The following is a 24,575-nucleotide window of genomic DNA, read 5'->3' as shown; positions in this document are numbered from 1 at the left end:
AGCTAAAATCTCCCGGCTTCCGCCTCAGGAGAGAGTCTATGAGACAGCGCTAGTATACAGCGCGAGTCAATTTAAGGGCTGGCTTGTGGGCGTGGTGAGCGCCGCTGGGCGTGTCCTGTGACCGAGGGCGGCGTTGCTGTGGCAACCCTCTCCGCTACAGCAATGGATCTGCTAGGCGGTCAGGTGTCAACAGCGAGCGAGCGCTTCAAAGTAAATCCAAGTGACAGTCAAATTCTTACTTTTTTAAAATACAACGTGCTAGTGAAGCTAAAATCTCCCGGCTTCCGCCTCAGGAGAGAGTCTGTGAGACAGCGCTAGTATTCAGCGCGAGTCAATTTAAGGGCTGGCTTGTGGGCGTGGTGAGCGCCGCTGGGCGTGTCCTGTGACCGAGGGCGGCGTTGCTGTGGCAACCCTCTCCGCTACATCAATGGATCTGCTGGGCGGTCAGGTGTCAACAGCGAGCGAGCGCTTCAAAGTAAATCCAAGTGACAGTCAAATTCTTACTTTTTTAAAATACAACGTGCTAGTGAAGCTAAAATCTCCCGGCTTCCGCCTCAGGAGAGAGTCTGTGAGACAGCGCTAGTATTCAGCGCGAGTCAATTTAAGGGCTGGCTTGTGGGCGTGGTGAGCGCCGCTGGGCGTGTCCTGTGACCGAGGGCGGCGTTGCTGTGGCAACCCTCTCCGCTACAGCAATGGATCTGCTGGGCGGTCAGGTGTCAACAGCGAGCGAGCGCTTCAAAGTAAATCCAAGTGACAGTCAAATTCTTACTTTTTTAAAATACAACGTGCTAGTGAAGCTAAAATCTCCCGGCTTCCGCCTCAGGAGAGAGTCTGTGAGACAGTGCTAGTATTCAGCGCGAGTCAATTTAAGGGCTGGCTTGTGGGCGTGGTGAGCGCCGCTGGGCGTGTCCTGTGACCGAGGGCGGCGTTGCTGTGGCAACCCTCTCCGCTACAGCAATGGATCTGCTGGGCGGTCAGGTGTCAACAGCGAGCGAGCGCTTCAAAGTAAATCCAGGTGACAGTCAAATTATTACTTTTTTAAAATACAACGTGCTAGTGTAGCTAAAATCTCCCGGCTTCCGCCTCAGGAGAGAGTCTATGAGACAGCGCTAGTATACAGCGCAAGTCAATTTAAGGGCTGGCTTGTGGGCGTGGTGAGCGCCGCTGGGCGTGTCCTGTGACCGAGGGCGGCGTTGCTGTGGCAACCCTCTCCGCTACAGCAATGGATCTGCTGGGCGGTCAGGTGTCAACAGCGAGCGAGCGCTTCAAAGTAAATCCAAGTGACAGTCAAATTCTTACTTTTTTAAAATACAACGTGCTAGTGAAGCTAAAATCTCCCGGCTTCCGCCTCAGGAGAGAGTCTGTGAGACAGCGCTAGTATTCAGCGCGAGTCAATTTAAGGGCTGGCTTGTGGGCGTGGTGAGCGCCGCTGGGCGTGTCCTGTGACCGAGGGCAGCGTTGCCGTGGCAACCCTCTCCGCTACAGCAATGGATCTGCTGGGCGGTCAGGTGTCAACAGCGAGCGAGCGCTTCAAAGTAAATCCAGGTGACAGTCAAATTATTACTTTTTTAAAATACAACGTGCTAGTGAAGCTAAAATCTCCCGGCTTCCGCCTCAGGAGAGAGTCTATGAGACAGCGCTAGTATACAGCGCGAGTCAATTTAAGGGCTGGCTTGTGGGCGTGGTGAGCGCCGCTGGGCGTGTCCTGTGACCGAGGGCGGCGTTGCTGTGGCAACCCTCTCCGCTACAGCAATGGATCTGCTGGGCGGTCAGGTGTCAACAGCGAGCGCTTCAAAGTAAATCCAAGTGACAGTCAAATTCTTACTTTTTTAAAATACAACGTGCTAGTGAAGCTAAAATCTCCCGGCTTCCGCCTCAGGAGGGAGTCTGTGAGACAGCGCTAGTATTCAGCGCGAGTCAATTTAAGGGCTGGCTTGTGGGCGTGGTGAGCGCCGCTGGGCGTGTCCTGTGACCGAGGGCGGCGTTGCTGTGGCAACCCTCTCCGCTACAGCAATGGATCTGCTGGGCGGTCAGGTGTCAACAGCGAGCGAGCGCTTCAAAGTAAATCCAAGTGACAGTCAAATTCTTACTTTTTTAAAATACAACGTGCTAGTGAAGCTAAAATCTCCCGGCTTCCGCCTCAGGAGAGAGTCTGTGAGACAGCGCTAGTATTCAGCGCGAGTCAATTTAAGGGCTGGCTTGTGGGCGTGGTGAGCGCCGCTGGGCGTGTCCTGTGACCGAGGGCGGCGTTGCTGTGGCAACCCTCTCCGCTACAGCAATGGATCTGCTGGGCGGTCAGGTGTCAACAGCGAGCGAGCGCTTCAAAGTAAATCCAGGTGACAGTCAAATTATTACTTTTTTAAAATACAACGTGCTAGTGAAGCTAAAATCTCCCGGCTTCCGCCTCAGGAGAGAGTCTATGAGACAGCGCTAGTATACAGCGCGAGTCAATTTAAGGGCTGGCTTGTGGGCGTGGTGAGCGCCGCTGGGCGTGTCCTGTGACCGAGGGCGGCGTTGCTGTGGCAACCCTCTCCGCTACAGCAATGGATCTGCTGGGCGGTCAGGTGTCAACAGCGAGCGAGCGCTTCAAAGTAAATCCAAGTGACAGTCAAATTCTTACTTTTTTAAAATACAACGTGCTAGTGAAGCTAAAATCTCCCGGCTTCCGCCTCAGGAGAGAGTCTGTGAGACAGCGCTAGTATTCAGCGCGAGTCAATTTAAGGGCTGGCTTGTGGGCGTGGTGAGCGCCGCTGGGCGTGTCCTGTGACCGAGGGCGGCGTTGCTGTGGCAACCCTCTCCGCTACAGCAATGGATCTGCTGGGCGGTCAGGTGTCAACAGCGAGCGAGCGCTTCAAAGTAAATCCAGGTGACAGTCAAATTATTACTTTTTTAAAATACAACGTGCTAGTGAAGCTAAAATCTCCCGGCTTCCGCCTCAGGAGAGAGTCTATGAGACAGCGCTAGTATACAGCGCGAGTCAATTTAAGGGCTGGCTTGTGGGCGTGGTGAGCGCCGCTGGGCGTGTCCTGTGACCGAGGGCGGCGTTGCTGTGGCAACCCTCTCCGCTACAGCAATGGATCTGCTAGGCGGTCAGGTGTCAACAGCGAGCGAGCGCTTCAAAGTAAATCCAAGTGACAGTCAAATTCTTACTTTTTTAAAATACAACGTGCTAGTGAAGCTAAAATCTCCCGGCTTCCGCCTCAGGAGAGAGTCTGTGAGACAGCGCTAGTATTCAGCGCGAGTCAATTTAAGGGCTGGCTTGTGGGCGTGGTGAGCGCCGCTGGGCGTGTCCTGTGACCGAGGGCGGCGTTGCTGTGGCAACCCTCTCCGCTACATCAATGGATCTGCTGGGCGGTCAGGTGTCAACAGCGAGCGAGCGCTTCAAAGTAAATCCAAGTGACAGTCAAATTCTTACTTTTTTAAAATACAACGTGCTAGTGAAGCTAAAATCTCCCGGCTTCCGCCTCAGGAGAGAGTCTGTGAGACAGCGCTAGTATTCAGCGCGAGTCAATTTAAGGGCTGGCTTGTGGGCGTGGTGAGCGCCGCTGGGCGTGTCCTGTGACCGAGGGCGGCGTTGCTGTGGCAACCCTCTCCGCTACAGCAATGGATCTGCTGGGCGGTCAGGTGTCAACAGCGAGCGAGCGCTTCAAAGTAAATCCAAGTGACAGTCAAATTCTTACTTTTTTAAAATACAACGTGCTAGTGAAGCTAAAATCTCCCGGCTTCCGCCTCAGGAGAGAGTCTGTGAGACAGTGCTAGTATTCAGCGCGAGTCAATTTAAGGGCTGGCTTGTGGGCGTGGTGAGCGCCGCTGGGCGTGTCCTGTGACCGAGGGCGGCGTTGCTGTGGCAACCCTCTCCGCTACAGCAATGGATCTGCTGGGCGGTCAGGTGTCAACAGCGAGCGAGCGCTTCAAAGTAAATCCAGGTGACAGTCAAATTATTACTTTTTTAAAATACAACGTGCTAGTGTAGCTAAAATCTCCCGGCTTCCGCCTCAGGAGAGAGTCTATGAGACAGCGCTAGTATACAGCGCAAGTCAATTTAAGGGCTGGCTTGTGGGCGTGGTGAGCGCCGCTGGGCGTGTCCTGTGACCGAGGGCGGCGTTGCTGTGGCAACCCTCTCCGCTACAGCAATGGATCTGCTGGGCGGTCAGGTGTCAACAGCGAGCGAGCGCTTCAAAGTAAATCCAAGTGACAGTCAAATTCTTACTTTTTTAAAATACAACGTGCTAGTGAAGCTAAAATCTCCCGGCTTCCGCCTCAGGAGAGAGTCTGTGAGACAGCGCTAGTATTCAGCGCGAGTCAATTTAAGGGCTGGCTTGTGGGCGTGGTGAGCGCCGCTGGGCGTGTCCTGTGACCGAGGGCAGCGTTGCCGTGGCAACCCTCTCCGCTACAGCAATGGATCTGCTGGGCGGTCAGGTGTCAACAGCGAGCGAGCGCTTCAAAGTAAATCCAGGTGACAGTCAAATTATTACTTTTTTAAAATACAACGTGCTAGTGAAGCTAAAATCTCCCGGCTTCCGCCTCAGGAGAGAGTCTATGAGACAGCGCTAGTATACAGCGCGAGTCAATTTAAGGGCTGGCTTGTGGGCGTGGTGAGCGCCGCTGGGCGTGTCCTGTGACCGAGGGCGGCGTTGCTGTGGCAACCCTCTCCGCTACAGCAATGGATCTGCTGGGCGGTCAGGTGTCAACAGCGAGCGCTTCAAAGTAAATCCAAGTGACAGTCAAATTCTTACTTTTTTAAAATACAACGTGCTAGTGAAGCTAAAATCTCCCGGCTTCCGCCTCAGGAGGGAGTCTGTGAGACAGCGCTAGTATTCAGCGCGAGTCAATTTAAGGGCTGGCTTGTGGGCGTGGTGAGCGCCGCTGGGCGTGTCCTGTGACCGAGGGCGGCGTTGCTGTGGCAACCCTCTCCGCTACAGCAATGGATCTGCTGGGCGGTCAGGTGTCAACAGCGAGCGAGCGCTTCAAAGTAAATCCAAGTGACAGTCAAATTCTTACTTTTTTAAAATACAACGTGCTAGTGAAGCTAAAATCTCCCGGCTTCCGCCTCAGGAGAGAGTCTGTGAGACAGCGCTAGTATTCAGCGCGAGTCAATTTAAGGGCTGGCTTGTGGGCGTGGTGAGCGCCGCTGGGCGTGTCCTGTGACCGAGGGCGGCGTTGCTGTGGCAACCCTCTCCGCTACAGCAATGGATCTGCTGGGCGGTCAGGTGTCAACAGCGAGCGAGCGCTTCAAAGTAAATCCAGGTGACAGTCAAATTATTACTTTTTTAAAATACAACGTGCTAGTGAAGCTAAAATCTCCCGGCTTCCGCCTCAGGAGAGAGTCTATGAGACAGCGCTAGTATACAGCGCGAGTCAATTTAAGGGCTGGCTTGTGGGCGTGGTGAGCGCCGCTGGGCGTGTCCTGTGACCGAGGGCGGCGTTGCTGTGGCAACCCTCTCCGCTACAGCAATGGATCTGCTGGGCGGTCAGGTGTCAACAGCGAGCGAGCGCTTCAAAGTAAATCCAAGTGACAGTCAAATTCTTACTTTTTTAAAATACAACGTGCTAGTGAAGCTAAAATCTCCCGGCTTCCGCCTCAGGAGAGAGTCTGTGAGACAGCGCTAGTATTCAGCGCGAGTCAATTTAAGGGCTGGCTTGTGGGCGTGGTGAGCGCCGCTGGGCGTGTCCTGTGACCGAGGGCGGCGTTGCTGTGGCAACCCTCTCCGCTACAGCAATGGATCTGCTGGGCGGTCAGGTGTCAACAGCGAGCGAGCGCTTCAAAGTAAATCCAAGTGACAGTCAAATTCTTACTTTTTTAAAATACAACGTGCTAGTGAAGCTAAAATCTCCCGGCTTCCGCCTCAGGAGAGAGTCTGTGAGACAGCGCTAGTATTCAGCGCGAGTCAATTTAAGGGCTGGCTTGTGGGCGTGGTGAGCGCCGCTGGGCGTGTCCTGTGACCGAGGGCGGCGTTGCTGTGGCAACCCTCTCCGCTACAGCAATGGATCTGCTGGGCGGTCAGGTGTCAACAGCGAGCGAGCGCTTCAAAGTAAATCCAAGTGACAGTAAAATTCTTACTTTTTTAAAATACAACGTGCTAGTGAAGCTAAAATCTCCCGGCTTCCGCCTCAGGAGAGAGTCTGTGAGACAGCGCTAGTATTCAGCGCGAGTCAATTTAAGGGCTGGCTTGTGGGCGTGGTGTGCGCCGCTGGGCGTGTCCTGTGACCGAGGGCGGCGTTGCTGTGGCAACCCTCTCCGCTACAGCAATGGATCTGCTGGGCGGTCAGGTGTCAACAGCGAGCGAGCGCTTCAAAGTAAATCCAGGTGACAGTCAAATTATTACTTTTTTAAAATACAACGTGCTAGTGTAGCTAAAATCTCCCGGCTTCCGCCTCAGGAGAGAGTCTATGAGACAGCGCTAGTATACAGCGCAAGTCAATTTAAGGGCTGGCTTGTGGGCGTGGTGAGCGCCGCTGGGCGTGTCCTGTGACCGAGGGCGGCGTTGCTGTGGCAACCCTCTCCGCTACAGCAATGGATCTGCTGGGCGGTCAGGTGTCAACAGCGAGCGAGCGCTTCAAAGTAAATCCAAGTGACAGTCAAATTCTTACTTTTTTAAAATACAACGTGCTAGTGAAGCTAAAATCTCCCGGCTTCCGCCTCAGGAGAGAGTCTGTGAGACAGCGCTAGTATTCAGCGCGAGTCAATTTAAGGGCTGGCTTGTGGGCGTGGTGAGCGCCGCTGGGCGTGTCCTGTGACCGAGGGCAGCGTTGCCGTGGCAACCCTCTCCGCTACAGCAATGGATCTGCTGGGCGGTCAGGTGTCAACAGCGAGCGAGCGCTTCAAAGTAAATCCAGGTGACAGTCAAATTATTACTTTTTTAAAATACAACGTGCTAGTGAAGCTAAAATCTCCCGGCTTCCGCCTCAGGAGAGAGTCTATGAGACAGCGCTAGTATACAGCGCGAGTCAATTTAAGGGCTGGCTTGTGGGCGTGGTGAGCGCCGCTGGGCGTGTCCTGTGACCGAGGGCGGCGTTGCTGTGGCAACCCTCTCCGCTACAGCAATGGATCTGCTGGGCGGTCAGGTGTCAACAGCGAGCGAGCGCTTCAAAGTAAATCCAAGTGACAGTCAAATTCTTACTTTTTTAAAATACAACGTGCTAGTGAAGCTAAAATCTCCCGGCTTCCGCCTCAGGAGAGAGTCTGTGAGACAGCGCTAGTATTCAGCGCGAGTCAATTTAAGGGCTGGCTTGTGGGCGTGGTGAGCGCCGCTGGGCGTGTCCTGTGACCGAGGGCGGCGTTGCTGTGGCAACCCTCTCCGCTACAGCAATGGATCTGCTGGGCGGTCAGGTGTCAACAGCGAGCGAGCGCTTCAAAGTAAATCCAGGTGACAGTCAAATTATTACTTTTTTAAAATACAACGTGCTAGTGAAGCTAAAATCTCCCGGCTTCCGCCTCAGGAGAGAGTCTGTGAGCAGCGCTGGTATACAGCGCGAGTCAATTTAAGGGCTGGCTTGTGGGCGTGGTGAGCGCCGCTGGGCGTGTCCTGTGACCGAGGGCGGCGTTGCTGTGGCAACCCTCTCCGCTACAGCAATGGATCTGCTGGGCGGTCAGGTGTCAACAGCGAGCGAGCGCTTCAAAGTAAATCCAAGTGACAGTCAAATTCTTACTTTTTTAAAATACAACGTGCTAGTGAAGCTAAAATCTCCCGGCTTCCGCCTCAGGAGAGAGTCTGTGAGACAGCGCTAGTATTCAGCGCGAGTCAATTTAAGGGCTGGCTTGTGGGCGTGGTGAGCGCCGCTGGGCGTGTCCTGTGACCGAGGGCGGCGTTGCTGTGGCAACCCTCTCCGCTACAGCAATGGATCTGCTGGGCGGTCAGGTGTCAACAGCGAGCGAGCGCTTCAAAGTAAATCCAAGTGACAGTCAAATTCTTACTTTTTTAAAATACAACGTGCTAGTGAAGCTAAAATCTCCCGGCTTCCGCCTCAGGAGAGAGTCTGTGAGACAGCGCTAGTATTCAGCGCGAGTCAATTTAAGGGCTGGCTTGTGGGCGTGGTGAGCGCCGCTGGGCGTGTCCTGTGACCGAGGGCGGCGTTGCTGTGGCAACCCTCTCCGCTACAGCAATGGATCTGCTGGGCGGTCAGGTGTCAACAGCGAGCGAGCGCTTCAAAGTAAATCCAAGTGACAGTAAAATTCTTACTTTTTTAAAATACAACGTGCTAGTGAAGCTAAAATCTCCCGGCTTCCGCCTCAGGAGAGAGTCTGTGAGACAGCGCTAGTATTCAGCGCGAGTCAATTTAAGGGCTGGCTTGTGGGCGTGGTGTGCGCCGCTGGGCGTGTCCTGTGACCGAGGGCGGCGTTGCTGTGGCAACCCTCTCCGCTACAGCAATGGATCTGCTGGGCGGTCAGGTGTCAACAGCGAGCGAGCGCTTCAAAGTAAATCCAGGTGACAGTCAAATTATTACTTTTTTAAAATACAACGTGCTAGTGTAGCTAAAATCTCCCGGCTTCCGCCTCAGGAGAGAGTCTATGAGACAGCGCTAGTATACAGCGCAAGTCAATTTAAGGGCTGGCTTGTGGGCGTGGTGAGCGCCGCTGGGCGTGTCCTGTGACCGAGGGCGGCGTTGCTGTGGCAACCCTCTCCGCTACAGCAATGGATCTGCTGGGCGGTCAGGTGTCAACAGCGAGCGAGCGCTTCAAAGTAAATCCAAGTGACAGTCAAATTCTTACTTTTTTAAAATACAACGTGCTAGTGAAGCTAAAATCTCCCGGCTTCCGCCTCAGGAGAGAGTCTGTGAGACAGCGCTAGTATTCAGCGCGAGTCAATTTAAGGGCTGGCTTGTGGGCGTGGTGAGCGCCGCTGGGCGTGTCCTGTGACCGAGGGCAGCGTTGCCGTGGCAACCCTCTCCGCTACAGCAATGGATCTGCTGGGCGGTCAGGTGTCAACAGCGAGCGAGCGCTTCAAAGTAAATCCAGGTGACAGTCAAATTATTACTTTTTTAAAATACAACGTGCTAGTGAAGCTAAAATCTCCCGGCTTCCGCCTCAGGAGAGAGTCTATGAGACAGCGCTAGTATACAGCGCGAGTCAATTTAAGGGCTGGCTTGTGGGCGTGGTGAGCGCCGCTGGGCGTGTCCTGTGACCGAGGGCGGCGTTGCTGTGGCAACCCTCTCCGCTACAGCAATGGATCTGCTGGGCGGTCAGGTGTCAACAGCGAGCGAGCGCTTCAAAGTAAATCCAAGTGACAGTCAAATTCTTACTTTTTTAAAATACAACGTGCTAGTGAAGCTAAAATCTCCCGGCTTCCGCCTCAGGAGAGAGTCTGTGAGACAGCGCTAGTATTCAGCGCGAGTCAATTTAAGGGCTGGCTTGTGGGCGTGGTGAGCGCCGCTGGGCGTGTCCTGTGACCGAGGGCGGCGTTGCTGTGGCAACCCTCTCCGCTACAGCAATGGATCTGCTGGGCGGTCAGGTGTCAACAGCGAGCGAGCGCTTCAAAGTAAATCCAGGTGACAGTCAAATTATTACTTTTTTAAAATACAACGTGCTAGTGAAGCTAAAATCTCCCGGCTTCCGCCTCAGGAGAGAGTCTGTGAGCAGCGCTGGTATACAGCGCGAGTCAATTTAAGGGCTGGCTTGTGGGCGTGGTGAGCGCCGCTGGGCGTGTCCTGTGACCGAGGGCGGCGTTGCTGTGGCAACCCTCTCCGCTACAGCAATGGATCTGCTGGGCGGTCAGGTGTCAACAGCGAGCGAGCGCTTCAAAGTAAATCCAGGTGACAGTCAAATTCTTACTTTTTTAAAATACAACGTGCTAGTGAAGCTAAAATCTCCCGGCTTCCGCCTCAGGAGAGAGTCTGTGAAACCAACTTAATGTACTGTCACCTTTCTGTGAAATATATATTTTAGCGCTGGTTAACCTATTTTTGTAATCAAGTAAACCCCAGAAATAACCAAACAACTTAATGGGTTCACCCCTGTAGGCAACAGATCTAATATCGGGAGAATAAACCTTGATTTTCTCTCTGATCTCTTTAAAATAGAAATCTTTTGATATTATGGTGATTTTAGCCCCGGAATCAAAGAGAACTGAACTTTTGTTGGTTTACCCTCAACATAAATTTCATCAGTGGGATAACTCTTTGTTCTTCATTTTGAACTACTTGTACATCAACATCATCTGTGGACTCACAAGTATCATTAATATCATAGTATACTTCACTGACTTTTCCTCTGTAATTTCTGCCTTTACAGCAATCGTGAAATGCCCCTTTCTTTTACATTTATTACACGTAGCTTTCCACCCTGGACATTGTTTGTCGTTTGCAAAATGACCTGGTTTACCGCAGCGAAATCATTTTACTTTGGGCAAACTAGCTTTCGTATTGTTTTCATTTAATGGACTTTTCTTATTATACTCCTTTTGTTCATTACCTTCCTTAGGAGTTTGTTTAACAATATGTATAGAATTCTAATTTTTTTTTCCTCACAATCTTTCTTGATGACCTCAACACATTTTAAAGAATGTTCAATTCTTTTGGCAATAACCAGTACATCATCTAAGGTAGCCTCATCTTTTTGCCAAAGTTCTTCCCTGACCTGATCAATGCAGCAACCTAACATAAATTGATCTCTAATTCTCTCGTCAAGGGTAGATCCAAATTTACAAGAAGATGCTAATTTTCTAAGGGAAGTTACATAATTCTCAAAGTGATACCTCTCAAGAATGGTACTGACTTTTGGTAAGTAGTGCTTATCAAGCTTTGCAATGCATATTTCATACTCATTGAGGCTATGATCATCCAACTCCGGAAGATGGTCAAAAACCTCTTGCCCTTCCGAACCCAAACAATGTAGTAACAATTCAGTCTTTCTTTCTGCACTTAGGGAAGATCCACAAACCCTGGCATATCTCTCAAAGACTTTGCGCAATTTTTGCCATTTAATTGGTGGATCTCCCGGAGATGACAAGAAAAACGGAGGTGCAGTTACATTTTGCATTGTGACTAAAAGTAAGAAGACTAAATTAACATGTATCCTTTTACACTGGTTTGTATGTGACCTTCTAACGGTGTAACAAGAGAAGATCAAGATACATAAAAATTAATAAGCATGAAAGCAACACTGATAAATTTTACACTAATAACGTGTAGTATAAGAGGTGAAAAAGAGCTTTCTAAACTTCTACATTCCCTTAAGTAGTAATTTTAAATTAGCGGAGAATGGTGAAAAATGTGCATGTATATGTATGTATCTGAAAAACAAAATTGGGTGTGCAACAGAAGTAACACACTGTGCTTCAAAATGGTGAATACAAAATAAATGTCTACACTTGTATCACCGTGAACACTTGCTGCTGTGAGGAAAAGTGTGCGTGTCACTGAAGCAACACGCTGGAAACAGTGGATGTATTTAAGCAAAGTGTGCGTGTCACTGTGCACGCTTTCCGCTGTAAGAATATATATCCTCTTTTTTTTTTTTAAACTTCTAACAAATAAAAGATGTGCGTGTCACTGAAAGTGCACGCTTGTCTCTGTGAAATAAAGTGTGCGTGCCGCTGAAGTAGCACGCTATAATTGAAGAATTGAAAATCGTTTCAAACTTGTTCATAAAGTGTGCACATCACTGAAGTGATGCGCCGTGAATATTAAAGTTGAACGCGCTTAGTGCTTGCGTTTCACCTATGCGTTCCACAAAGAGTTTTCTTAAAATGGCCTCCACGTTGTACGTCAAACATAATTACGTAGGACGTGCTAGCAACGCTTTCCGCACACTCCGGAGCTCAGGGGAAAGCAATGTCGGAGTGAACTGGGACGGTAGCTGAGGTAAGCATGACAGCGCTCCACAAAACGCGCAGAGGAACGAGGTAAGATGTTTCGTGTATTTTAAAAGATGCGCCCGTCTTTACGAAGAGTCCATCGTTCAAAACATCCTACTTCCATCAACTCATTTCCATTCTTTCTTCCACGACTTAAATATCGTTACGAAGAATCAGAATAAGCACGATGTCACGCTGAAGCTATTCGATTTCAAACAACCAAGTTCCCAGAAAATGTCAAGCAACTTAATTAAGAAAGTTGTTGTATTTTTTTTTTTTTTTGTTCAAGTTGATAAGATCAATCAAATTGCAGGCTTAACACGATCTTGAAGTGGTACACATAAAACAGTCACCAGTCCTGCCAACTCCACTCAAAATTAAAACGAAAGGTATTGGCTCACTCCCCCAATTTAGTGCAAGGCTAGAAAGATCAGCATAAGCTGTTAGTCAATTTCAAGCAGCGTCAAGAAATAATGGAGGGATAATACCTTGATAATTAATTTTGTGAGAGTTGGTAGTTTTCTTCCTTTATGGAGGTAGTGTTGAGATCCTTCTTATTTCTTTGCTGGAATCATAGAGCCATCATCTGTCGCCAATTTTAAGAATCCAACTGTACAATGAGTTGGGTTATGAAGGTTAAATGGTTCATTCCAGAAGTAAGGATCCCATCCACAAGTAGCCTGTCTTCAGGTTAACATCAAGGCTCCAACTGCGCCCACATCTGAGTCACACAATAACATTCTGTATCACCTGGCAACAGGTATAGAACTCTAAGATGTTCAGGATGCTACAATTCCTAATAGGAATTGCCTAAAGCTCCCCTTTCCCCTTAGTGCTACTATTGCACATAAAGCAACCTTGTTAGTAGGTGTCATTACTCTCCTATCGAAGGAATATCATACTGTGATGAGATGTCCATCCATCACAGTAAAGTAATTCATGAAGCAACACTGGTAATGCAATTTATGGGCTGTGTGCTGTATGGTTTGAATAGCCATAAAATGGTTCGTTTAAAAAAAGCACCTACAGTGCCCCATTGCATGTAAAGTGATTTAGATGGCAGGCGCTGTGCTGTTTTATTAAAATCATACAAACTCTGCAGGGAAATGCCAGTACGGTCTGGTTTCATGTATGGGAGCCCTGATGCTGCTGTACTGAGTGACTGAAGGTTTAGCAGTCCTATTGAGCAGTGCTGGTGTCCACCCTTTTATGTTTATTGTCGCTATACTCATCCAATTAATGCACAGCTCTAATGCTGGGAGGGGTGGGTCTTGTCTCCTTAACAGACTAGTAGGTAGGCTGAAAAGGGCCACTGCAGGCTCATACAAAGTAGTGCGGTTTTGTTGAAAATAGGAAGGCTTTGTCAGATTTTCTTGGGTTCAAATTTGTGATGTAGTTGACGTGCAGATCTGTCCAGCAGGCGTGATTTCAACGTGATTGGAATGCATTGGGTGCTGCGGGGAAAAGTCAGATCACTGCAGAGTGTACTTTAACCCAACTAGCTATTTTCTCCATCAGACCAGTGCCTCTGGAAAAACCTTCTGAGATTCAGTGGGATTCCCAATAGTTCAAGAGGTCTAAAAGTCTTCTAAGTTCTCGGATATTGTCAGATGTTGTCAGATGTAAAGCCTGGGAGAGGTCATGAAATGTGTCGGATTGTGAGCAGTATTGAGTGCAAGTCCTGCACCTCAATGCTGGTTTCTGGCACTGACTCACAGCTGAAGTGCTTCTATTGTCTGTTCTATCAAACACATCTCTTCTCTGTAAGAAACATTCTTGTTCGAGGCATGTGAGCTGCTGAATTTATAAGTTAGCATAGATCGCCGCCTAGTGTTGGGTCCGGATGGTTGCACTTTGTTGTTGTCCTGGAAGAGTCTTTTTGTAGCATCGCGATAGGGGACTCCTCCCCTGGACTACAGTGCGCATGGGCATCCTCCTCCATCTTTAGATTGTTTTTTTCCGCCGTTGGGTTCGGATGTGTTCGATAACTTCGGATCGAAGTTAGATTAGATTTTGTCAAAACAACTTTACTCGACGGTATTGTCTACGCTCGGTACCCTTTAACTTATTAGAATCAGTTTCCAAGATTTTTTGGTCGAATAGGGCCTTTGGGCCTTCTCGACGCCACGTGGTCCAGTAGTTCATGGAACGGACCCCATTTAAAAAATGCCCTCAATGTGGGTCTAAGTTCCCACATAGTGATCATCATACAGTCTGCAATCGGTGCCTTTCTCCGGATCATCGAGAAGAGGATTGCTCAGCCTGTGCACAGTTCCGGTCGAAGAAAACTATCCGGAACAGAAGAGCAATTCGAGAAAGCATGCAGAGATCTGTACCTGATCCTGAAGACATCTTTGAGGGCGATGCAGAAAGCGTGTTTTCAGAAGCAGACGATCCAGATGATCTCCAGATGGTGACGGTGGAGGATCAATCCGAATCAGACGATCCACTCACACCAGGTCAACACGTGAGTACAAGCCCCGTCCCTCGACCCGAGAATAAAACCAAGGTCAAGACATCGCCAACCGGCCTTCGTCAAGACCAACATAAGCGTTCAGAAGCCCCACCATCGAGTCCGGCTCTGAAAAAATCCCCGAAAACAAACAAAAGTTCGGAAGCCCCACTACAAAGCTCGGCTCTGAAAAAGACTGTTAAGTCAACTAGTGACTCGGTGCCGACAAAACCACACCTTGAAACTAAAAAGACCTAAACCTCGACACCGAAAAAATATATGGAACCGAGGCAAGCGGCCGGCACCAGTGGCACAGAGCCGAAAAAGCGAATCGTCGAACCGAAAACCCTTAAGGTCGACCCAAAGCCAATAAAAATTAAGGCTATCGAGGAAAAGGGTTCCGACCCAAAAAGTCGAGAACCGAAAGACACTAGTAAAAAGACTATCCAAACAAAGGCTATCCAACCGAAAGACACGGAGCCGAAAAAGATTCGACCGGAGACAGTCGAACCGAAACAAAGGATCGTCGAACCAAAACCCGTCGATCCGAAAAAAGGAAATAAAGACATTCCTTCGAAGCCGAATGGTTCCGGCTCCAAAATTTCGGTGCCAAAACGGCAAAAAATACAAGAAACTCTATTTTTCCCGGATTCTCTCGATCCAAATCAATACAGGCTATCTATAGACCCACAAACAGGTCATATAATAGCACATAAGAGGAAATTGGACACTGAAGCACCACCTCCAGTTCCCAGCAAGAAAAAGGACTCTGCTACATTTCCTTCTGCACCTCTTATTCCCTCTCAGCCTCCTTCTCCCCCCTTACCACACACACCTCCACAAGAGACACATATGGAGGAGGAATAAATTATTCCTCCACAAGAGACACCTATGGAGGAAGATCAGGAAATACCTCAAGATGAGGAAGATTATTATATAGACCCTGATGAAGAGGAGGCCCCACAAGATGATTGGCAAGACCCAGATTATGGGGACGAACGATCAAACATGCCTACACCATTGCCAATACCCAACTAAACCCTCTCCACCTGATGATACCATAGCCTTCCAACAATTAGTGGATAGAGCAGCTACATTTTTTAAAGTAGACATGCATACTGACCCGGTGGAGGAAGATTTCCTATTTAATACCTTTAGTACAGTTGAGAAATCAGTACGCACTTTTACCAATGCTCAAGGGGGTGGTAAAACATTCTCCTGCCATATTTAAGGACCCGGTGAGACAGAGAATACTCAACCCAAGATTAGAGAAAAAATATAGGCCTGCTCCTTCAGACCCAACCTACATCAAAGGGCAACTACCATTAGATTCCTTAGTGGTAGCTAATGCTAGGAAGAGAGCAAATTCCCAGACATCAGGGGAAGCACCACCACCTGATAAGGAGTCGAAGATGTTAGATGCATGGGGCAAAAGGGTAGCCTCTCAAGCAGCAAATTCATGGAGGATAGCAAATACACAAGCGCTACTAGCAAGATATGATAGAGCGCATTATGATCAATTAGAACAACTCATACAACATCTTCCAGAAACCTATGAAAATCAAGCACATGATTTAATCCAGGAAGGTAAAGTGATAACAAATGCATCAATTAAGTGTGCATTAGATGCGGCAGACACGGCGTCAAGAGCCATTAACACCAGTGTACTGCTTCGCAGGCATGCATGGCTGCGTATTTCAGGCTTCAAACCTGAAGTACAGAACACCATTTTAAACCAGCCTTTGAACCAAGATGCACTATTTGGCCCACAAATAGATAACATCTTAGAAAAGATGAAAAAAGACACCGATACTGCAAAGTCAATGGGAGCTTTGCAGTTCCAGTCTAATCGGAGTTCTTTTCGTCGCTCCTCTTTTAGAAGAGCAAACAGAGGTCACACAACACAAACAGGAAACAGCTACACCTCTCCCACACAAAATAATTTTGGTAGAGGGAATGGTAGGGGGAACTACAGAGGAAATAATACCAAGGGTAGAGGACGTAGAGGTAACAATACCCGACCCTCCTCTACCTCCCAACAGTGACTCTCACACACTACCCCCAGACCACATAACACCAGTCGGGGGCAGATTATCACAGTTCCTACCGGTCTGGGAATCCATCACCACAGACCAGTGGGTAATACAAATTATCCAATATGGTTATTGTCTAGAACTAACTTCTACCCCACCCAACATACCACCCAAACACCGACCAATGTCAAAAGAACACACAACACTACTTCTGCAAGAAGTAGAGTCAATGCTAGAAAAGAATACAATAGAACAGGTACCATTGCAACAACAAGGGACAGGAGTATATTCACTATACTTCCTTATCCCCAAAAAAGACGGGTATCTCAGACCAATATTAGACCTCAGACCCCTCAACGCATACATACACTCGGATCACTTCCATATGGTCACGCTGCAACAAGTACTCCCATTATTACAGCAAGGAGACTTTCTAGCTACGCTAGACCTCAAAGACGCATACTTCCACATTCCAATACATCCAACACACAGGAAATATCTCAGATTCACAGTGGAAGGCAAACATTATCAATTCAAAGTACTACCCTTCGGAGTCACAACAGCACCAAGGGTATTTACCAAGTGCTTGGCAGTGGTAGCAGCACACCTCAGAAGGGAACACATACATTTGTACCCCTATCTGGACGATTGGCTAATAAAGGCAAAGATATACAAACAGTGTGCAAGCCATATCAACAGGACTATTCACCTCTTACACGATCTAGGGTTCACTATAAATTACCTCAAATCCCATCTACAACCCTCCCACGTACAACAGTACTTAGGAGCAACAATAGACACAACCAAAGGCAGGGCTTACCCAAACCCAGTCAGGATTGCGAGTATGAAATCACTACTACAAAGATTTCAACCACAACACTCACTCACAGCCAGAGTATTCATGCAACTAATAGGCATGATGGCCTCATGCATATTTATAGTTCCATATGCTCGTCTGCCAATGCGTCCCCTTCAAGAGTGCCTAGCACGTCAGTGGAACCAAGCTCAAAGACAATTAAACAACCTAGTGTTGGTAGACAGTCGCACGCATCACTCTGCAGTGGTGGAACACAAACAACATTTCCAAGGGGCGACTGTTCCAAGAGCCAGTTCCACAAATTCAGTTAATAGCAGACGCATCACAGACAGGGTGGGGAGCCCATCTACTTCAACATACTGTTCAAGGACTTTGGTCACAGGAACAAAAGAAATTCCATATCAATTATCTAGAACTCCTGGCAATATTCCTGGCACTAAAAGCTTTCCAGAAACATATAGTCAACAAGGTGGTATTGATCCGGACGGACAATATCACAGCAATGTACTATATACAAAAACAGGGGGGGACACACTCTCCACAACTCTCTCGTCTAGCACAGAGCATTTGGAGATGGGCCATTCCTCAGAACATTTACCTCCTAGCGGAACATCTCCCAGGAACACAAAACCAACTAGCAGAACTCTTAAGCCGATACAGTCAACAAGTACACGAGTGGGAGATTCACCCACAGGTACTCCAACCGTTCTTTCAACAATGGGGGCATCCAGAGATAGATCTCTTTGCCACACACGAGAACGCAAAATGCCCCTCCTTCGCCGCCAGATTCCCGCACCCTCAGTCGGAAGGCAATGCGATATGGATGAGCTGGTCAGGCAGATTTGCGTACGCTTTTCCACCAGCACCAATGATTCCATTAGTGGTACGCAAGCTCACACAAGAATCACTAAAAACAATTCTAGTTGCTCCCACATGGGCAAGACAACCTTGGTACACAACGCTTCTGGAACTATCAGTAGTCCCACATCAGAGACTGCAACTAACTCCAACACTCCTTACACAGAACCATGGAGAAATAAGGCATCCAGACCCAGCACAAATGAACCTAGCGATTTGGCTCCTGAAATCCTAGAATTTGGATACCTTAAACTGCCTCCAGAATGTATGAACATAATTAAAGCGGCTAGACGTCTCACTACTAGAGCCTGTTACGCAGCAAAATGGAAGAGATGTGATATACTGTAACAACAACAACATAAATCCTTTAGACGCTTCCATACAAAATTTAATTTGCTATCTACTACATCTAAATACATGTAACCTAGCATATACATCTATAAGGTTACATCTAGCGGCTATTGCAGCCTACCTGCAAAACAAGACAGCACCTGTCTTTATTCAGGGTACCAGCCATTAAAGCCTTCATGGAGGGCTTAAAAAGGGTAATCCCGCCTAAAAATCCACCTGCCCCACAGTGGAATTTAAACATAGTTTTAACAAGACCACCCTTCGAACCATTACACTCATGTGAGATACAATTCTTAACATGGAAGGTGGCTTTTCTTATTGCAATTACTTCACTTAAAAGAGTACGTGAATTGCAAGCGTTAACAATACAGGAACCATTCCTACAAATACACAACAACAAAGTAGTCCTCAGGACAAATCCAAAATTTTTACCTAAGGTAATATCAACCTTTCATATGAACCAATCAATAGAGTTACCTGTATTCTTCCAAAAGCCACAAACAGTAGCTGAAAGAGCACTACACACACTAGATGTTAGACGTGCACTACTGTATTATATAGACAGAACAAAATCCTTCAGGAAAACCAAACAATTGTTTGTAGCTTTTGCACCACCACACAAAGGTAATGCAATATCAAAAATGGGAATTGCTAGATGGATAGTGAAATGCATTCAAATATACTATCACAAAGCTAAAAGAACATTAACAGTGCCCCCAAAAGCACACTCTACCAGAAAAATGGGGGCATCCATGGCATTCCTAGGGAACATCTCAATAGAAGAAATCTGTAAGGCAGCAACATGGTCTACCATACACACCTTCACTAAACACTACTGTGTTGATGTGCAAGCCAAGCAGCAAGCTGCAGTAGGCCAGGCTGTACTTAAATCTCGTTTCCAAACTGCTGCAGCTGACACTGGTAACCACCAATAGAGGAGATACTGCTATACAGTCTATGCTAAATTATAAATTCAGCAGCTCACATGCCTCGCACTGTAAATGCTACTTACCAGTATGCATCTGTTCTTGGCATGTAGAGCTGCTGCATTTATAATCCCACCCTCCTCCCTGGTTACAGTAGCAGCTGCAGCATAATCTTAATTAGATACATTTACATGGACATCTCTCTCTATATTTCCTACTTACTCCATCTTTGCCACCAACGGCGAAAAAACAATCTGAAGATGGAGGAGGATGCCCATGCGCACTGTGGTCCAGGGGAGGAGTCCCCTATCGCGATACTATAAAAAGACTCTTCCAGGACAACAACAAAGTGCAACCATCCGGACCCAACACTAGGCGGCGATCTATGCTAACTTATAAATGCAGCAGCTCTACATGCCAAGAACAGATGCATACTGTTAAGTAGCATTTACATTACCGAGTCTTAGAAACATGATAACCTGGTCCGGTTGTGCTGCTTTTCCCACCACTAAACAGTGCGAATTATACCTCTCGATGGGAATAAGGTGGGAGGTGAGACCTTATCATCAATGTGTGTATGTTTGTATGTGTGTATGTATGTGTGACTTACATAGCTGTAATCTGGCCAAAAGGTAGCAGACCCCTGTACAGAGTCAAAGGCAAAGGTACAGTGAACAATTGATTGGCGGGCTATCTGGGTTCACAGGAGGAAAATGCTCAGTTATTGCACCGTGATGTATCCATCTGTAGGGCTTTCCTAAATTGGAGCAGGATGGAGCGGGCCTGATAGATACCGTGATGTCATTCCAGATACGGGGTCCCTAGATTTTCTAGGTAAGGTTGCTTTGCTTTTAATTTTTACACTTCCTCTGGTGTCAAGGCTATGGAAGTGGTGAGGGCCACCAGAGGTGGTGAACTGGTCAGCCGGATAGACTGGGTACCACTCATTATGGCGTCATAGATGATGCAGGTTGTTCTGAACATCGTGTACAGGCAAGGGGGGTTGGTGAAGGGTGATCAGGGTGAGGGTGATGTGGTCATGTATCTTCAGCACCTTATGGATGCTGTGGACGTGGGGCAGGACGTTGCCATCTCCCAGATCAAGTGTATATGGGCTTTCTGGGAGCAAAGTGCCAAGAAAACCAAGACCGACTGGTAGTTTGTTCCTAAAGGGTGAGCTCAATGTCCCGGTTGAATCTGAGTAACTTCGTGGTAGGTGAAAGTGGGGTATTGAATCTGTCCAAGTTCATGTTGCTGATCAAGGTTTGGACTAGGTATGACTTATTGTTTTTGGTGAATAGCATTCAATTTGGTTACCTTGATCTTGAGGTAGGTGCTTGACATCCATGTCTGGATACAGTTACAGCCTATTTCATTTCTGCTGCTTCAGTGATTACTATTCCAGCTCTCTGTTTAGTTTTTAGTTTTTTTAAATCTCTTCCTAGTAGTTGCTGAGTTTGATTTAAGAGATCAGACCCTAGTGGTGTATCTCTGACTATCCATGTTACCGGGGATCATGCATGTGAATGGAAAAAGGAAAAATGAAATAAAGAAGGAAAGACAGATAAAAGAAGAGTCCTTGTAGTGTTTGTGTTCCTCTTTGCTCCATTTTAATTAATTAGTAGTGCAGTATTTTATTCTAGAATAATCGAGAGAATCCCAAATTATATTATATGCTGTGGATAAATGCACCGCAAATTAAAATATGGCCTCTATTAACATATCGCCTTGAAAAACAGGGTGTGTGCTGCAAAACATATGTCTGCTGTACTGTTTATATCAAAGATTTTCAATACATTCTACATACTGGAGGAAATAACACCACCTTGATTGCTTTGGGGCATCTGTCTTAAAGAAGAAAATATACTTTTTTAGTAGCAACATTGATTGATCTTCAGTATAATGATCATTGTTGAGCATTGTTTTCTTTGATGGTATATTATTTGGTATGATTGTTTGTGGGAGCTCCTGAGGAACATGTGTCTTAAATGGCACAGGAAATGACATCCGATGGCATGTGACCTACATCAGATAGCAAGGGAAGGCTGAGAGGAAAGTACCACGGGTGGGCGGCAAGGCTAACCCAATTAGATCTTACTGTGCCCCACAAAAGCAGGAGCTTCCAGAGTGACCATTTCTAAGCTTCTCCTTACACTCAGACAGGTCAGGGATCTATTGTTTTCTGCTAGTACATTCAAGACTAAAGCGGAGAGAGACAAGAAGAAGTCATGAGAGAACGGAGATAGAAAGAAGAGGGATGATGAGTAAAGGCGAATGAAATGTAGGAGAACACTAGAAGAATAGCAAGGCAAAGAACCTAGCGAGTAAAAGTGGGCAAATGAAGGAATGAAGGAGTGAGTTGGGTATTGAGAGAAGATTAGACAGGACAGCAAATGAGAGATGCTATGGGAAAAGAGAAGAATAGTAAGAAGGAGGGAACAGAAGAAAGGAGATGAGACGAGAAATGAAAGACACAGGAATGGAGAATTTGTCAAGCAAGTAAAAACGGTTGAAAAAGAAAACGAGAAAGTGTAATAAAGGAAGGCGAGTGGAAGAATTATACAGTAAGGAAAGGATGAAGAGAAGAAAGACAACAGTGAGGAGTGGAAATAGATGGTGTGAGCACACAGACACACACATATACACACACACTCACACACAAAATAAAGAGAAATGGTGGCGAAAGGAAGAGAGAGAGGGAAGGAAGAAGAGGAAGGGAGCACAAACAAGTGGGTGTGAGACGGAGATTAAGGTAAAGACTCAAACCATACTGAACAGGTTGTGTTTTTTGTTGTAGTTTTACACAGCGCGAGCTCGACCCGAAGGTATTGGAGCACTTTACATGAGCGCGTTGCATTACAGGCGGACACATTCATTATATTTTTTATTTGTAGGCACAGGGAGATTAAGTGATTTTCCCATGACAGGATGTTGACCCGACTCCAAGACTTGAATCTGGTTCCCCGCTCCAAAGTCAGCAGCTCTGGCCGTTACGCTACGTTGATACTTAAAAGTCTGTTTTATAACAAGACAAAGAGCGAATTCATTTCTGATGTAACCTGTAAGAAAATAAGATTAGGAATTGGGGACGGGGGTCAAAGCCATAACAGAAGCGGCACCCACTCAGCAGACTTGGGTCTGGCTGTACTAAGGTTTGTGTGGAAGCTCACTTGGTCTTTGCCACTTTGTGGATTTTAATATGGTGAGTAAAGCCACAATGATTTGCACAATGTAAGTCCTTCATGAATTAACCCCTACATTTCTTCTGGTCTCACATGTGACTATTTGATCTGCATCAGTAATTACTAGTATACGCGCACTCACGAAGACTCCTTGGCAAGACGGGGTGCTGCTCCCCAAACCTGCGCTGGCTATCATTCATTCTGCACTTGGGGGGCCGAGGTGCTCCTGCAGAAAGGCCAGTAGCAGCGCCGCGAAGAGCTCGTCTGCTGCTGAGGCGCTCCCTCTGCCCTCATTGAAGTGAGGATTATTAGATATGCAAGCGAGAAGGGAGCTAGCAAGTTAATCAACTCCTGAGCTTTCATGTGACTCACTTTCTGGAAGAACCTTAATGTGATTTCATTTCTAGCTGCACTGTGCCTGTAATTCTTGTTTTTACTGCTGGATGGCAGGAAGTGGGGTGGCCTGCTGTGACCTCATTAACAGCAGGCTAAAAATCGTAGACCGCAGTGCTGTCAAACAGGGGTAGGCTAGCGCGTAAATTGGTGGTGTTGCGAGGTGGCAAGAATTTTACTGCTATAATTGGTTGCTGAGCTCTGATCTCTGCTTTCATTTGTTGACGAGTGCTGGTATCTGCTTCTTTATGTTTCAGCCGAGGTGACCCTGGATCCGGACACTGCTCAACGGGAGCTCATACTGTCCGAGGATGGAAGGAGCGTGAGGAGGGGGGACCGAGACCAGGATCTGCCGGACACGCCCCAGAGATTCAGTCCTGTCGCCGCTGTCCTGGGGAGGGAGAGGCTGAGCTCCGGGAGGCATTACTGGGAGGTGGAGGTGGGGGGCAAGACCCGCTGGGACCTGGGGGTGTGTGACGAGGCTGCGAGCAGGAAGGGGGGGATCAGACTATCACCTAAGAATGGATACTGGGCAGTGTGGCTCAGAAATGGTGAATACAAAGCTCTTACTGGCCCCTCCACCCGCCTGACCCCCCGTGTGCCCCCCAGGGCTGTGGGTCTCTTCCTGGACTATGAGGCGGGCAGGCTCTCGCTGTACAATGTGGATGACCGGTCTCTGCTCTTCACCTTCTCCGGGGCCCTCTTCCCCCCCACCCTGCGGCCCTACTTCAATCCAGGACTCAACAAGGGGGGGAGGAATGCGGGGGCGCTGCGGGTCCTAGTCCTGCCAGTAACTGAACAAGAATGAGTCAAATGCAGAGATTACTTTGTAATGTTGTGTCACTCAATGTCACTAACCGCGGGTAAGAGTAGGGTATATCACAACAAGCGTCATCCCTTTTCACAGATTACAGTCTGTGGGCTCACTCCTGGCTTGTGTAGAGTGGAATAAAAGTTCAGTGTATCAGGGGATGTATGTATTTGCACTCTATTCATGTATTCTTGTACAATGATCTAGATCTTTGTGGTAATCAAGAATTAAAGAACAGTTATAGTTTGATGTCAAACCGCATATTGAAACTTCTCTCCATGTTTTAATAAAATGCTGTTTCTTTAAATGGTGGAGGAAAATTAAATGCAGTGCCCTTTAAAAAACACTCTAGACGTGACCACTCTATGGCCCAGTTGAAGGCTTCGGTTAAAACGCGTAGGTTTTTTTTAAATCATCCTGCACTTTATTCATGCATTTGGAACTGAAAATATGGAAACCATAAATTAGTCTTGAAAGTAACAACAGTTTGTTCCATTCTCTCTGCTTTCCCCGTTGGATTGTTGATCCGGAGGATTTCTGGGAGCTGTCGTGGGAGTGCGTTTGTTAGGCCTGGGCGGTAAATTCTGTTCTGCTTGCGGAATTGGAGTAATTTTACGTTCCGCGCAGAACATGGAATTGTCAAAAATTACACGATCCGCTGCTTCGCGGAATTTTTGCTTGTTCACGCTTTCAAAATGCATGTTCACGAGATAGTTCCCCCCTAGCACGCAAACAGCGTTTGCGAACAGGAAAAAAGCATTGCGAACGGGCGGAACAAGCAATTCCGTGTGTTCGCGGAACTCTGCGTGCTCGCGGAGATTTTTTACCGTTTTGCGGAGCTTTGCCAGTTTATGTGCAGATGGACAGGAAATCACATTAGGGTTCTTCCAGAAAGTGAGCATATATATATAATTTTTGCTTTACTATCCTTTCCCCTACCTTCCGTTTCTTTAACACATT

General features: G+C 47.6%; 1 protein-coding gene and 1 pseudogene across 2 annotated transcripts in view; both read left to right on the top strand.

Annotated features, from left to right (window-relative positions):
* The window catches only part of LOC146869559 (E3 ubiquitin-protein ligase TRIM39-like), a 185,518-nt gene extending 161,425 nt beyond the window's left edge, over positions 1-24,093 (top strand). The window contains exon 7 of one of the 2 annotated variants that reach the window (XM_085606158.1): positions 23,062-24,093. In XM_085606158.1, the coding sequence (XP_085462284.1) occupies positions 23,062-23,612 (551 nt within the window). In that variant the 3' untranslated portion in view covers positions 23,613-24,093. The remainder of the gene's footprint in view (positions 1-23,061) is intronic. The other variant, XM_085606149.1, reaches the window with a different exon arrangement.
* On the top strand, positions 15,212-16,289 carry LOC146869560 (uncharacterized; annotated as a pseudogene).
* Positions 24,094-24,575: the final 482 nt, after the last annotated feature.

Source organism: Triturus cristatus, chromosome 1_1 (genome assembly GCF_964204655.1).
Source record: "Triturus cristatus chromosome 1_1, aTriCri1.1, whole genome shotgun sequence".
NCBI lineage: Eukaryota > Metazoa > Chordata > Amphibia > Caudata > Salamandridae > Triturus > Triturus cristatus.
Note: the sequence above shows the minus strand (reverse complement) of the source record. Positions and strands in the feature narration are given on the sequence as shown.